General features: G+C 37.2%; 3 protein-coding genes across 4 annotated transcripts; 2 read left to right on the plus strand and 1 right to left on the minus strand.

Annotated features, from left to right (window-relative positions):
• Positions 1 to 262: 262 nt before the first annotated feature.
• On the minus strand, positions 263 to 4,660 carry LOC112744379 (subtilisin-like protease Glyma18g48580). Of its 2 annotated transcripts, none has more exons than XM_025793985.3 (11): positions 4,179 to 4,660; positions 3,936 to 4,045; positions 3,620 to 3,717; positions 3,271 to 3,426; positions 2,970 to 3,084; positions 2,318 to 2,864; positions 2,142 to 2,236; positions 1,771 to 2,043; positions 1,480 to 1,621; positions 1,135 to 1,351; positions 263 to 1,018 (listed from the first exon to the last, which is right to left on the minus strand). In XM_025793985.3, exons 1-11 carry the CDS (start codon positions 4,311 to 4,313, stop codon positions 474 to 476), a joined length of 2,433 nt encoding a protein of 810 aa, XP_025649770.1. In that variant the 5' UTR covers positions 4,314 to 4,660; the 3' UTR covers positions 263 to 473. The 2 variants fall into 2 exon arrangements, with proteins under 2 accessions (XP_025649770.1, XP_025649769.1); XM_025793984.3 differs by having other exon boundaries at positions 1,480 to 1,624; positions 4,179 to 4,367.
• Positions 4,661 to 6,731: 2,071 nt separating this feature from the next.
• LOC112744380 (uncharacterized) lies at positions 6,732 to 10,788 on the plus strand. Its single transcript, XM_025793986.3, has 2 exons — positions 6,732 to 9,896; positions 9,976 to 10,788. The coding sequence occupies exons 1-2, from the start codon at positions 7,046 to 7,048 to the stop codon at positions 10,359 to 10,361; spliced, it is 3,237 nt and encodes a 1,078-aa protein (XP_025649771.1). The 5' UTR covers positions 6,732 to 7,045; the 3' UTR covers positions 10,362 to 10,788.
• A 3,639-nt stretch (positions 10,789 to 14,427) lies between these two features.
• On the plus strand, positions 14,428 to 15,494 carry LOC112743274 (uncharacterized). The gene is made up of 2 exons (XM_025792494.1): positions 14,428 to 14,857; positions 14,932 to 15,494. The coding sequence occupies exons 1-2, from the start codon at positions 14,428 to 14,430 to the stop codon at positions 15,492 to 15,494; spliced, it is 993 nt and encodes a 330-aa protein (XP_025648279.1).
• The last annotated feature ends 704 nt before the right edge of the window (positions 15,495 to 16,198 follow it).

A 16,198-nucleotide genomic window follows, 5' to 3' on the forward strand; every position in this document is an offset into this window, starting at 1 on the left:
TTAAACAATGTGGGACTAATTCAACCAAATCCTAACATCTCTGATCAAATAAAGTCAGTGTAATATTGTGTCCTTGCATCTCTGATACACATAATTTGAAATCCGATTGTTATGGTGATCAAGATAACCATGAAAAACAACGAGAGCATCGAATTGTGTATTAGCTAGGATAATAGTATTATAACTGAATTTGCATTTCGAGGGCGAGGGATAGAGACGTAAAGTAGCTAGAGAAAGAGAGATTAGGAAAAATAAAATAAAATTGTCTCTAAATATTGTAGATTAAATATTAATAACTAGATAACTAGACAATGGTAGTACACTGCACACACAATTTTGAAGGGGAAAAAAATGTAAGAAAATACATGATGTAGCGATGTCGCGCTCAGCATCAATTATTACAAAAATCACACATTATTCATTTTACATATGCCTCGTATACTAAATTAAACATTAATCATTCTTATGATTTTTCACCTGCGGCGTCGTACTGTAATGGGACTTCTAACTCTGTGCTTTCCATCGGTCCACAACAATTCCCCAAATTGATATTTATAAAGCTTAATCACAATTGAAGCCTGTATGGTAACTCTAAATGTCTTCTTCTCGTTGATCTTTGTGAAAGTTAAGGAGTTGGGCACAACAGTAATTTTGCATCCATCTAATTTGGCAGTTGCATTATATGTGCCTGGGGGACCAACATTGGTGAGTGTACGAGTAATTGTTAGCGGACTCAACTTAAGATTTGGTAATGTGATTGAAGGATAGTTTAAGTCATCTATGGTGTGAGTTCCTTTACAAATGAAAGTCCTGTTGAAATTAAGTGCCGAAATGAGTTGTTGGTTGTATCCAGAGGCACATAAGAAGTTTAGGTAATCGTTGAGGTGTAGATCATAAACAAGTCCTGGCTCTATTGCACGGTTTGGTTGAACATGCCCTGAACCGTAAGCAAATGGGTTTGCTAATTTATGATCAAATGCATCTTGAATCGGCTTGTTTGTGTTGTCCAATGTGGTTGCTGAGCAAGATGTACATAAAATAGGTTAAAATTAACAACAATTAAATATATTCTGATCCTCTGTTTAAGTTCATTTTATGTTGTCAAAGTTTATTTATATTTTTGGCGTGAATTACCGGTGGTCATAATTGCTGATTTGATAGCTGCCGGACTCCAAGTAGGATGAAGGGTTCTGAGAAGTCCAGCTATGCCGGCAGCATGAGGACAAGACATAGAAGTTCCTTGCATCACGTTAAATGGAAATCCTCGACGGTTGTCTGTTAATAGGTCAGATGCACTTGCGAATAGTGAATATGCAGCAAGTATGTTCACCCCAGGTGCAGTTACATCAGGCTGTTAACTAACAAAAATTAGTCACGCTAAACAAGGATTTTCTAATAGTTATATTGATATGAAAATCTCTTTCTTATAAAATGGTAGTAGATATATGTGGTTGATAAGGAATCAAATGAAGATGAGACCTTGAGTATGGATGGCTGAATTTTGTTGGGTCCCCTAGAGGAGAACGAAGCCATAACTGGAGCTGGCTTTCTTCCATAGAGGGTTCTTGCCGACGAGAATCTTACTGTGATAGACGAGGCCAACGAGGCCGCTACAGGAGCCCTGCTATATTATTATTATAAACATAACGAACATAAATGCAAATGGACTCTTCGTATTCAAAATATATTCGGGAAAGTTATGGACTGACTATTTCTATATTTCATCATATGAATTAGTATTGAATTAAGGGTTGTTTGTATTTTTGAAACCTTGAAGTTGTTAAAGAAGTAGGATTCCTGGTTGGCAGAGCAGGCGGCCTATATGGTGGATGTGAACCATGATCGCCAACTGTTGACAAAACATGAGGCTCAGCAAGAAGAGTATTCCCATTTTGCTGTTGATTGCGCAAGAACATTCCCTTTGCACCTGCATTCTTCGCTTCATTCCCCTCACTAACTGATTTTATTTTTCCTTCTCTCAAGCATGCCACTATTTTCCCCGTTACTTTTGCTGGGTCAAGTGTTCCTGGCCTACAAAGTAAACTGCCAAACAACAATAACAGTAACAATTCTCACTTAACTGTATCTGAATTTTCATTCAAAATAACATATAAATAAAAGATTGATTTATTTGTACTTACGCATCTTGTATTGACGCATTGGCAAGTTTAGCATCATTGGCATCGATCAAAGAAAATGCTTGGTTTTGTGGCAAGTTTACGAAAAGACTCGCACCCTAACAAAAAATACACCACAGATATTAATTATTATTTCCCTTCATATTGCAAGACATGCATAGAAAAAATTGTGATAGTACCGTGATCCGTTGACCATTACTAAGAGTGATAGTGCTGCTGAAGTCCCTATCAATGGTGCTAGCAGCAATTGTGAAGACCCAAGGAGCCACATTCAAAACGGTTCCAGGTGTGGGTCCATCATTTCCCGCAGAAGCAACCAAAAGAACATTTCTAGAAATTGCATGGAAGGCACCAATGGAGACTTCATCAGTGAAGATATCTTCAGGGGCAACTAAATACCGGCCACCAGCAGAGAGCGAGATGATATCAACACCGTCGCTTAAGGCTTGGTCTATTGCGGCCAACACATCGGCGCCATAGCAACTGGCTGGGTCAGTTAGCGACCAACAAACCTTGTAAGCCGCAACTCTGGCTCTTGGAGACCCACCCTTTGCGGTGCCATTCCCAACCGCAAACACGCTTGCACCTGCCACAAAGTTGCCACCTGCCGTTGACAGAGTGTGGGTCCCATGCCCCACGAAGTCACGTGCTGTCAGTAGCAACGGGTTTAGCTTCCCATTGTAAGCTTGGAAAGCACTGTTGTAGTATCTTGCTCCAATTAACTTCCTGTTTACACCACAACATTAAAATCCAGCAACATTTTGTTGAAAAAGAAAATCAATTTTTTTCCTCAATTTTGAAAATAGAAAATATAAAAAGTTAAAGCATAACCTGTTGCAAGGATTTTTCTTGTTATCAGGTATTTGACAGACATTACCACCGCGCCATTTTGATGGAATGGGGCCATATCCTTTGTCACTGAAACTCTGTGATTCTGGCCAAACTCCTATTCAAGGAGAAATAATTTAATTTGGAGAATGATATTTTATATTAAATGATAGGCAGTTTATCAAAAAAGAAGGAAAAGATAGACACTAATTTAGTACACTTGTTATGCAAGAAAAAGTTTGGTATTAATTATAAAATCATTTTCTGTGTTGGAATATAAATTCAATCTTAATTAATTAATTACCTGTGTCAATGTTAGCAATGATCGTATTTTCACCAAATCTTCCCTTTGGCCATGCTGAGTTCTTGTCATTTCTGTGTAGTCCAAGAAATTCCCATGACCGGGTTGTGTGCAATTTGTGCTCCTTGGTCAAGAACACAGACACCACATTCGGTATTTCTGCCCCGATTATTACAAACATTTATCATTAATTAATAATTAATTCAGTGTCAACTTATTTGAAACAAAATTGAGATAAATTGACTAGGTAATTACTAATTATTACTGTATTACATTGGAGGTCAATGAACCAATAATGGAAAGCGACGTTGATAATAAAAATAATGGAACTATGGATCGGAAGCATTCTCACTTGCAACATGTGCTGCTTCTTCCTCTTCAAGAAGCGCAGCAAAACCATTTATGTGCTTATTATATGAATAGATAATGGCCTCTTTCCCTTTCTCATGGCTGTCAAAGAACCAATACGCATACACACGATATAATTAATCAATTATATATTTTCATGGAAGAATTATTTAATGGTTTTTATACGCTTAACTTTACTAAACTACTCCCACTATATTTAGATAAAATACTTATCATATGTAGTGGTGTCTTTTCTTAAGCTTTGTGTCTATCATAAGCAAAAGTTTAATAATAATAAGAGAAAAATATTTTGTACGTACCTTCCCAAAACTGAACCTAGTAAATTGTAATGATAATTTGTTGCGGCTTCAAGGTCAACAGAGGTAGGGTTTGGGCCATGAGAATGTGCTCCTAGGTATACAATGTAGCACTGTACATATATATATATATATATATTGGTGAAATGCAACATGTTACCACAAAGATTACAACTTACAACAATAATTACAATATATTTTTTTTCCATAAGAAATTAAGCAAGAAACAAATAGAACTGAAGCTACCTTTTTGCTGCTATGAACAGCATCCGGCAAAAATGCTATGAGAAGAAATGATATGGTAATAATAAGGGGAAGATTAAGGTAGTAAAAACTAGATTTGCCCATTTGAATGTGGGAATTGCTTGGCAGACATAGCATACAATTCAATTATATAGGGGATTCATCAATTCCTCGCCTATTATGTTAATGTTCCTTTATCTCTATTAGTGTCTTACGCGCGCTTATTGGTCTTCACAAAGTGCTTCTTCTTCACTCAGCTTTTGCTTTTGGAAAAGCAAAATGTCACAACGCATATTCCAATCCTCTTTTGTTTTTTATTCTTTCTCCAAGATTAGTTTCATATTAAATTAGATTATATTGGGGAAAGGTATATGTTTCTCAAATATAAAGTATATGATATGATATGGGTGTTGATATAATGAATTAATGGGTAGGGTTACACTTGGAAAAGAAGGAAAATTTCTATCGACGACTTCTTTAATTCTTACTAGTTTATAATTTTGGAGCAGCATGTTTCATGAGCTTCAGGTTATTTTAATGTTTTTTGGGGCAAAAGCATCTTCCAAAGCAAAGAGAACAAGGACCATAAGGCAATATCATAACACACTTTCTTTCTTTATGCAGACAAATCACAAACCCTTTATTAGTGAGATAATATTCGAAAGTATTAATTTTATAGGAAAACTCTATTTTTATATTTTCTTATTTTATTTTATTTTCTTTTCATGGTAAAATGCATAAATAAATTATTACTTTTTATTATGAAAAATATAAACTTATTTTGTTTAACATTCTAAATAATTTTGTTAAATGGACTCCATTTTTAATAAATTAGAGTTAATTTACATTATTTTACGGTTAAAATTATCAGTAATCAAAATTTTTATAACAAAAATAGTAGTTTATTCTAATAATAAATCGAGTGTAACAAAAATTTACTATCATTCAAATAACCAGAAATTATTTTTAATATGGAAATGGAAATAATGTTTTGATTGAATATTGACATTTAAAATGTATTATAATATTAGAAAAAGGAAAAGTATAGAGTACTAACATATTATCTACCAACTTATTGCTAACAATAATTAATTATTATATTTTAAATACATATATAAAGAGACACATCCAGAAAATATATTTATAAAGACACTTCTATTAAACACAGCCATAAAAAAGATATTTTTATTAGACACATCCAAGAAGACACTTCCATAAAACACAGTTATCAATAAGAGTTGGCAGAAGTTGGCAAATATGCTGTTGGTAACGTAGCGGGACCGTTGTAAAAATTATTCAACACGCTCCCTACGTATTGACCAATATTACCACGTGTCCAATACGCCCCCACATGTTGCAACATTCCTCCCACACTTGACTTCTCACCTACAAAATCCACCCATCTATAATTATACTAAATAATCCCATTTTCAAAAAATATGCCAATATTCTTTCTATATAAAAAAAAAATCAACCTCAAATAACATTTATAATACAAAAACACAAAGAAAGTCCTCGTGTGAATATAAGAAGCTGAGCACGAAATTTTGTATAACGGACGGAAGTTTTTCAAACAACCAAATGGAATCCAATGCATGTTCTTTCTTAGTCTTAGGTAGCAGTATGAAACCACTTATTAGCAATGAAAAATTAAAGAGAAAGCATTTGACTTTGTACGACATATATATAAACACACAGATACAAAACATAGTATCTGACATAGAAAGTGGGAAAAGAATTGTTAGACACTCGAAAGACTCACAACACACCCCTCACACATTTATCAAATTTTCTCCTCAATTGCAATTTTTAATATTTGAACCCTTGATCTTTAAGTTGGAGAGGAAGAGATATGCCATGTGAAAGAAAGCTCATTGACAAATTCAACGTTGGTTATAAATAAGTTATCACTTTTCTTTTAATGTTGGTTTTAACTTTTTTTTTTTGTTTTTTGTTCAGGATGATGCTTTTAACTAACAAGGAACATAGTTGTTTTTACGTTGTTGGTCTGGGCCTCCTGAAAGAGGCCTAATTTTACAAGGCTACAAATGTTGCAAGGCCAAGACAAGAACATAGTCCAATACAATACTGCAAAGCCCAAGGTCCCTTGTACGCAGAACTAAATAACGAGTTATTGGCCTGAAATTATCAAAGACACATAAGTAACCTGTTCTATGCTTAATAAAATCAACTAAGACACACAAAAAAAGTATATGAAAAAGAAAAACTACACAAACACTAAATAATATAGAATAGACGTTTAAGTACAGTTTTAGATTAAATTTAAGAATCTAAAATAGATGTAATTCACATAGTTCATAGTTGATTAGAAAAGGAAAAATGAAACCCATATTTATATGGCAAATCGCGACACAATATGTTTAGATGTAAATTATGAAGAAAAGGAAAAAAATATGCCATATGGAACACAAGTAGACTCACTTGTTCCTATTTCTTTCCCTTTTCATATATTTTTTTCTTCTTGGTCTTCTTTTCTTTGTTTATCTTCATTAATCACACTGAATAAAGGTCTCGTTCAGATTTAGCTAAAAGATTAACAACTAAACCATTAATAAAAATATCTTTTGTGGTGTGAAGCCGACACAACATAACCTTTTGCTAAAGCAATGAAGATTTTTCCACACAACAATAATTCAACCTTTGAAGTGGGGTGGTCCGGTTAAAAAATGGATTTTGTTTTCCTTTGTGCAAAACTTTCCAAAGTGCAGGATCGGCCACTCATTAGTTGCACTTGGTTACTTTTATATATATCAGTATATCCATACACCAGAACTATCTTCAGCCTTTGAATGCATTGCATCTTTGATTGATCCAAAAAGTCTTGTTATTATACTTATTCAGCTTGAACCATGTTCCAAAAAATCAGGGTTATGATGGCATGCAGGGTAACTATATGCATAGTTCTTAGTGTCCTCATAAATATGGCCTCAGCTGCAATTGATGAAAACAGGGAAGCAAATGCACTCTTGAAGTGGAAGGCCACTCTTGACAGCCAAAGCCAAGTTAAGTTGTCATCTTGGAACAACGGCACAAGTCCATGCAGATGGAGAGGAATTCAGTGTGATAAAACAAAGTCAATCACAAGCATGGATATTCAAAATTTTGGACTCAAAGGTACACTCCATACTCTCACCTTCTCTTCATTCCCCAACCTCCTTAGCATAAACATATACAACAACTTATTCCATGGAACCATTCCCCCACAGATTGCTAACTTGTCCAGAGTTAATCAATTGAACTTGTCCAAAAACTTCTTTGAGGGTTCCATTCCTAAAGAGATCTTCACCTTGACAAGTCTTCGCGGGCTTGATCTTTTCGAATGCCATCTAAGTGGCCAAATCCCTGAGTCTATAGGAAATTTGTCCAACTTAACATATCTAGATTTTGGAAACAACAATCTCTCTGGCCACATTCCTACTGGGATTGGCAAATTGACCAACCTTGAGTATTTTTCTTTTATAAATAATTATCTTTCTGGTTCCATTCCAATGGAAATAGGAATGATGACAAACCTTCAGACGATTGAATTCTCATATAACACTCTCTCTGGTGTTATCCCTTCTACAATTGGTAACTTGAGCAATCTGCAACAAATTTACATTCCTAATAACACACTGTCTGGACCAATCCCACCCTCTATCTGGAACATGTCTACTTTGACCTTGATATGGCTCTTTGGCAATGAACTTTCCGGATCTATCCCAAATTACATAGATAACTTAGCCCCCAATTTGAATTCCCTTTCACTTGAGGGCAACCACCTTTCTGGCTCCATTCCTCCCACACTTGGAAATTTGACAAAGCTCACCGAACTATACCTGAGATTTAACAATTTTTCTGGACCAATTCCTTCCTCTATAGGTAATCTGTTCAATTTGAACTACTTGACTTTCCAATATAATAAACTCAGTGGATCCATTCCTGACACAATTGGAAACTTGAAAAGCCTCTTTTCATTAGAATTGTCCAACAACATGCTTACTGGCTCCATCCCACAGGGCATTAATAACATGACATTGTTGCAAGATTTTTTAGTGGCCCAAAATAATTTCACCGGTCATTTGCCACCTCAAATCTGCTCAGGTGAGTCACTCTTGTACTTTGCTGCTGAGCACAACCGTTTTACCGGTCCAGTTCCAAGAAGCTTGAAGAATTGCTCTAGTATTGTTAGAATCACATTAGAGGGAAACCAGTTGGAAGGTGACATATCGAAAGACTTTGGCATATATCCCAATTTGAAACATATTGATTTGAGTGATAATAAATTTTATGGCCAAATTTCATCAAACTGGGGCAAATGTCATAGTCTTCAGAACTTGATCATATCCAACAATAATGTTTCCAGTGGTATACCACCACAAATTGTGAAGGCTACCAAACTTGGCAGGATTCAACTTTCCTCAAACCGATTGACAGGGAAGATTCCGAAAGAATTAGGGAGAATGAAAAGTTTGCTTGAACTCAAGATCAGTGATAATCTTCTCTCAGGAAACATTCCAACAGAATTAGGATCACTGCAGAATTTGCAAATCTTGCATCTAGCAGGAAATGAGTTGAGTGGTAACATACCAACAGAAGTTGTTGAGTTACCCAACTTGTTGGAATTGAATTTGAGCAACAACAAGCTAGAGGGAGGCATCCCCTCTCACTTTGGTTCATTCCAACCTCTATCTTCTCTTGATCTTAGCAGGAATTTCTTGAATGGAACTATTCCAAATGTGCTTGGACAGTTGACGCACTTGCAGTTGTTGAACCTCTCACACAATAATCTCTCTGGCAATATTCCATCCACTTTTGGTGGCATGTCAACCTTGACATCTGTCAATGTATCATACAACCAGTTAGAAGGGCCACTTCCAGAAAGTAAGGCCTTTCGCACTGCTACAATTGAGTCACTGAAAGGTAACAAAGGCTTGTGTGGTAATGTCACTGGCTTGGTGCAATGCAAAACTAATAGCTATAGCCAAAAGAGTCACAAGGCCATGCAATTAGTATTGTTTCTTATCTTTGGAATACTAGTACTTGTGCTTTGTGTGGTGGGTGTTTTAATGTATATTATTTGTAGAAGTGTGAGAAAGAAAGAAGACTCAGCCAAAGAAATACAATCAGAAGAACACTTTTCCATATGGAGCCATGATGGAAAAATGGCATTTGAAACTATCATTGAAGCTACCAAGAATTTTGATGACAAATATCTCATTGGATTTGGAGGGCAAGGATCTGTTTACAGAGCTGAGTTACCTTCAGGTATGGTTGTTGCTGTGAAGAAAATTCATGCAGAATCAGATCCAGAGGACAAGTCCAATTTGAAATCATTTAAAAGTGAAATTGAAGCACTGACAGAAATCAAGCACCGCAACATCATAAAGCTATATGGATTTTGCCAGCATTCCCGGTTCTCTTTTTTGGTTTATGAATTCCTGGAAGGTGGCAGTTTGGATCAAGTACTAAGCAATGAAGCAGAAGCAAGTGCATTTGATTGGAAGAAGCGAGTGAATGTGGTTAGAGGAGTTGCTAATGCTTTATCATATATCCATCATGATTGCGTGCCCCCTATAGTTCATCGTGACATATCAAGCAAGAATATTCTTCTGGATTCAGAAGATGAAGCTCATGTCTCTGATTTTGGGACAGCTAAGTTTCTAAAGCCAGGTTCAAATTGGACCACACTTGCAGTCACCTATGGCTATGGTGCTCCAGGTAATAAATCCATTTTACCTTGATACTAAAACCATATATGGATTTATGAATGACTAACTTTAAATTTTCAATGTTATAGAACTTGCTCAGAGTTTGGAGGTGACTACAAAAAGTGATGTGTATAGCTTTGGAGTGCTTTGTTTCGAAATCCTTGTGGGAAAGCATCCGGGAGATATGATCAATTCATTGTTGTCACCATCAACCGCATCAATAACATACAATTTGTTGTTGGTTGATGTAATTGATCAAAGGCCTCCCCATCCTGAGAAGTCAGTTGCTGGGGAAATCATGTTAATCACAAAGTGGGCGCTTGAGTGTTTGAGCCAAAATCCACAATTTCGGCCAAGCATGCATCAAGTGTCTAAAGAACTCATGATGGGAAAATCACCTTTCTCTGATGACCACTTTCCCATGATCAGACTTGGACAACTCAATCAAGAATTATTGGAAGCTCCACTTGTGTGATTAATGATTAATCTCACCCGTTTCTTATGAATTAGTGTGATCTAATGGGGGTTCATGTAACGCAACTGTATCATAGGCGTGTTCAATTTGTGAGTGTGTGTGTAACATGTATGTATGAGTTATGGGCAACTGTACCATAGGCTTGTTTAATCATTTTGCATACTGGTTACTGGGATATGCTAATCATTGTGTCTTTGTCTTTGAACTCAATTCTTAATTTGGGTGGAAAAGAAGGATGAGACTATAAACTAGAAAAAAGAATGTGGCATATGTACATGTCAAATATAAAGATGGATAACACAATACAGACCCTAAGTTGGGCAACTCATTGAAGGACCGGGAAGTGCACTTACGTGATTGCTTCATTATGATCTAATGATTCATACTTCATATATATAAAATAATCCTCCTGTGTCTTAATTCTTAAGCTTGTTTACTTTGGCAGTGTGTTGTGTACCCTTTATATGTATGAGTTAAGGTTACTTTCTTTGGTTAGGTTTTGTACCAACCAATCACAAAAGCAGATAAGCTTGTTGAGTTAGAATGAACGAATGAAAGTAGAGCAATGTCATTGTTAAATTTCTCAATAAAAATAGAACAAAGCTATTAATAGGAAAAATTGAACTATGACTAAACTAATTCTTGATTTTATTGGTAAAACTTGAAATATATTTTAATTTTATCTTTTAATTTTGCCAATGAGTTATAGCTCAAATGGCATAGACTCCCCATACTCAATTAAGAGGTCGCGGGTTCGAGTCACATATCTTTCCAAGGACTAATCTGTCACGGATTGAAACTCCATTTAAGAATTTGTCGCTGGCCAATGAATTACTGCATGCAAAGAATTCGAATCTCCAACACTTACTTAAGCAGACTAATGGGTAACCGTTACATCAATCCAACTTGATTATTTTTTTTATTTATTTTGTTAGAAGTTAAATCTTTTGGAGGCAAAAACTGAAAGTGATTGTAAGTATTTTTTTTGGGTCCTTGAATAAAATATTGGAGGAAGGATGAGAGTTGGGCTTTTGGTAGAAAGGAAGGTGAAACTATATAGTATATACCAGAAAATGATGGGTCAAATGTTCAGGTGAAAAGAAGACTGACAATAAGAAAACCAGGCCAGGTAGGGTGTGGGATGTGGCTAAAACCTTACCAGAATAACTTAAAGAGCCTGGTAACCCGTAAGCCATATGACCTTATGACCCACTTATATTTTAATCTTGTATTCGTTATGTGTGATCTGCTAAATTATTGCGGAAATGGTGGGTCTTCATGTTTTATGGGTGTGTGGCGCAGTGCTTCCCCGTCCATTTCATTTTGTCAAATTATTTTTTGGAAAAACACAAATTATCCGTTTAAAATTTTCTTTTTTAACTATAAGGAGAAGGGAAAACATTCCGTCTTCCATTTCCTTTAAAAACATTTAAGGAGCAAGGGAAATTATGCGAGTTAAGCCCCACTTTAGTCTCTGAGATTGACGAGTTACACTGATTTAGTTCTCCAGATCTCGATTGCACTAAATTAGTCCCCCAGATTCAAAAAAATGCAGCACGTTAGTCCTTACCCTATTTTCTGTCACCGGAGGACTGACGCCGTTAGTGACTTGGCAAATATTGCCACGCTGGACACTAGGAAACGGCGTCGTTTCTAAATTGGCGCTAAAAACCCCTTTTGAGCGACATCGTTTCTATGCGATGGAAAACAAAACGTTGGCCTCTCCCTCTTTTGTCTCCACTCTTCGTCTTCAACCCCTCCATGAGTGACGCAAAGGAAAAACGTCTCTCTTCCGTTACTCACTGAAAATAGGAACGAGTAAGCAATAGGATTCCGGAGACTGTTTGATCACGAGTGAACACTGTACAGTTGTCTGAGGAGGTACTTTGCTGCAACAAGGAGCTTCTGTTCTGTCACCGAGGTTAGTGAAGATTTTAAAAATTTATTTTTTCAAATTTTAGGGAATGCGTTGATGGTTGTTGATCATAGTTTATTGCTTTGTATATTGTTTTTGCCTAAGGTTTGTAGTGAAATTTTGGCTAGGGTTTTATTTCGATGTTGTCTGCAACTGTTTTTTTGGGGTTTGTCTTCATGCTCTGTTCCGATGGTGGATAAATGTGTTTTATTTTGATATATGTTTCTGTAATGTATGAATGTAGTTGATGAAAACTATCTTAAAGAGATCATTGTGTGGAACTGGTGCTGAAAAGAAATTTTTTTGTGTCCAAGCCCAAACCAAAGTCAAAGCCCAAAATCAGAACTAAAGCCTATTGCACAAGGTCTGCTTCACAAGTGAGGACAAGGCAGCAACATGAGAAGAAAAAACAAGTGCTGAGGTTGTCTTCTTCTGAAGATGAACACACCACAGAGGACAGTTCATATGATCCTGGGAGAGATGATAGCTCAAGTGATGATGATGTTGTTAAAAAATGTGAGACCAAGAGCAGAGAGCCTGGGTCGAAGCATGCACCTGCTAAGGGACTAGCAAAGTCTAAGAGGAAGTTTCTTAACGATGATGATGCATTGGTGGTGGATGATGAGGAGTGTGATGTGGACTTAAGTTTCTTAGAAGTCCCTGTGATAGGAGATGAAAACCTAGACAACTCATATGATCCTGGAGCAGAGTCTGATGGTGCTAACTCTTGGTACTCGGAGGAAATGAAGACTCCTCCTCCTTTGGAAGATGAATTTTCTGAAGAAGAGCCAGATGATGTATTCCCGGTATTTAGAGATGGTATTCGGTTTGGTGATTTAAAACTTGAGGTGGGGGATGAAGTTTAATACAAAGTCTGAGTTCAGAGAGGCAGTGAGAGAGTTTACAATTCAAGAAGGTAGGAGGATTCAGTTTATTAAGAACGATGCTGTGAGATGCAGGGCTGTCTGTAAGGCTGAGGAGTGCAAGTGGGTGGTATATGCCTCACGAGATCATGAGGAGACATGTTGGCAGATAAAAACCTTCAATGACGACCACACGTGTGCTAGAGAGACCACCAACCGAGCTGCAAATAGGAACTGGTTGACTAGCAAGTTAGTGAAGAAGGTTAGGAAATATCCTAACTTCAGACAATGTGAGGCAGCTGTCTACTTCAAGTCCAAGTGTGATCTGGTGCTAAATAAGAATTCAATTTCTAGAGCCTTGGCAGACGCTAGAGCTGTGGTGTATGGAGATGAGAAGGCCCAATATGCAATGGTAAGGGACTATGGAGAAACCCTATTAAAGTGTAATCCGGGTTCAACAGTTAGAATAGGAACCATCCCCCAACCAGATGGAGAGGTGATCTTTCAGAGGATGTATGTATGTCTTAGTGGGTGCAATAATGGTTTTAAGGCAGGGTGCAGCGACTGATTGGTTTAGATGGTGCGTTCCTTAAAGCTCAAACTGGAGGCCAGATTCCACCCGCTGTGGGTCAGGACGCAAATCATCACATCTATGTTATAGCATGGGCAATTGTGGATGTCGAGAACACGGAGAACTGGAGGTGGTTTCTGGAGCTACTCCATGAGGACCTCGGAAACTATAAAGAAAACAAATGGTGCTTCATGAGCGACATGCAGAAGGCAAGTATAAATTGCTAGTGCATGCCCTTTCATAGTAGGTTGTATTATTAGAACAGTTCTTATGGTATAGCCTATTACTAGTTAATGTAAGTTCTTTGAGTATTATGTGTCCACATGATGGTCTGAATAGCTGTGAACTGATTATACTGTTTGTGTATAGTATGCTGGTAACATGACTTAGGGACTATTATGTATCACGTATTGTAAGTCAGGGACTATTATGTGTCACGAATTGTATCTCAGGGACTATTATGTATCACGATGTGTAACTTAGGGACTATTATGTATCACGATTTGTAACTAAAGGACTATTATATATCACGTATTGTATCTGATTCACATGCAGGGCCTGCTTTTTGCAGTCTAGGAGGTAATGCCTCATGTCCACCATAGGTTCTGCGTGTGGCACTTATGGAGAAATTTTAACAAGCAGTGGAAGGATTTAGAGTTAAGGGGTTTACTTTGGAAATGCGCACGATCAACAACTTATCAAGATTTCTCTGACAATATGAAGAAGATTAAGAAAATTAATGAAGAGGCGTGGAATTACCTGAACAAGTGGCCTATGGAGTCCTGGACAAAGTCAGCATTTAGTCATGCTCCTAAACTGGATAATATCTGCAATAACGCTTGCGAGGTCTTTAATGCAAGAATTAAGGAAGCAAGGGCCAAGCCAATCATCACGCTACTTGAGGAGGTCAGAATGTTTGTCATGAGAACAATCGCTAAAAACAAAGTTAAGTTAGCCAACCATGTGGGAAAGCTACCACCAGTGGTTCAAAGTAGGTTGGACAAGATCAGGAAGGAGTCTAAAAGTTGGATGACAATCTGGACAGGGGATGATGAGTATGAGAAGTTTGAAGTTCATGGTCATCCAACTAACATGGTAGTGGATTTGGGCAAGCGACTCTGCACATGTCAATTTTGGATGCTAACAGGTAATTAATACTTTATTAACCAATAGACCTGTGTTAAATACTTTAATGACACATTACTTTGTTAATTCCTTCAGGAATGCCCTGTGTGCATGCGTGTGTAGCCCTCGCAAGGGTGAATAAGAGACTTGAAGATTTCTGTCATAAGTGGCTCACCATGGACGCATATAGAGACACTTATGCACATTATATAAATCCATTACCTGAACAATCTCTTTGGGAAAAATCTGAGCAGAATAGACCACAAGCTCCAAAGAAAAAGAAGAAGCCAGGACCAGTAACAAAGAAAAGGAGAAAGGATGCAGACGAGGGTAATGAGGGAAGCAAGAAATCTAAGGTAACTGGGACTCTAAAGAGACAACTAAAACCGTTTACTTGCAAATACTGTCTACAAAAGGGGCACACAAAGAGGGGTTGTCCAAAAAAGAGAGCAGCTGATGTTGCTCAAGCTCTTGCTGATGCAGCTGCAGCTGCTGCTAAGACAAAACCCACTGAACAAGCACCTACTCAAGCTCCTCCAGATGCACCTGCTCAGGCTCCTCCAGAAGCACCTTCTCAAGCTGCTCCAGAAGCCCCTGCTCAGCCACCTGCACCAGTTGAGATTGACCTCTTCCAGTCAAACTACTCCGATGCACAATAGTCCCAACATAGTCAAGAGGTAGTTACATTTAGTTTCACAACTCATACTCAAAATTGTTGTCCACGTTCAACTGAATTTATGTCCTACTGAAACAGGATCCACCTGCGAGGCCATCCATGTTGCAGACCAGAAGGAGGTCCTCCACACCACCATCAGGATCGATCACTGTGGATCCACTACAAGGAGCAAGCTCAGCCACATCTTCAAGACTGGCTAACTTCCTGAAATTTGTCCCAACACCTGGCTTCAAGCCACCAAGGAAGAAGAAATGAAGATGTACTTGATCCTGTTTTTTCCTATTTTGGATGAAACTTTGAATCTTTTTGTAAATCATGCTTTTTGTTTTGTGGACTGAATTTATGGCAGTAGACTTTTAATATATTTGAATACAATATGACAATGATGACACTCTGTGTCCTTTGGCTAAGGTGTATTTTGGAATTAGACCTACTCTTTACTTGTCTTAAGAGTTGTCATTAATATAGCAGGATTATTGTTACTTTTGTTAAAACTTATTGATATGGATATTATTATTGTGACAATTTCTTTCAGCTTCAATTATGCTACTTCAGATGCATTTTTTTGCAATTTCTTTCAGCAATTTCATTGAATGACAGAAAACAACTATGACATTTGAGAAGGAGAATTTTTCTTTCTTCTAATACACTTCCACCCTGAACACAGTAACACAAAGTCATCTTCAA

The sequence above is a fragment of the Arachis hypogaea genome, chromosome 14 (assembly GCF_003086295.3).
Source record: "Arachis hypogaea cultivar Tifrunner chromosome 14, arahy.Tifrunner.gnm2.J5K5, whole genome shotgun sequence".
In the NCBI taxonomy this organism is placed as follows: Eukaryota; Viridiplantae; Streptophyta; class Magnoliopsida; order Fabales; family Fabaceae; genus Arachis; species Arachis hypogaea.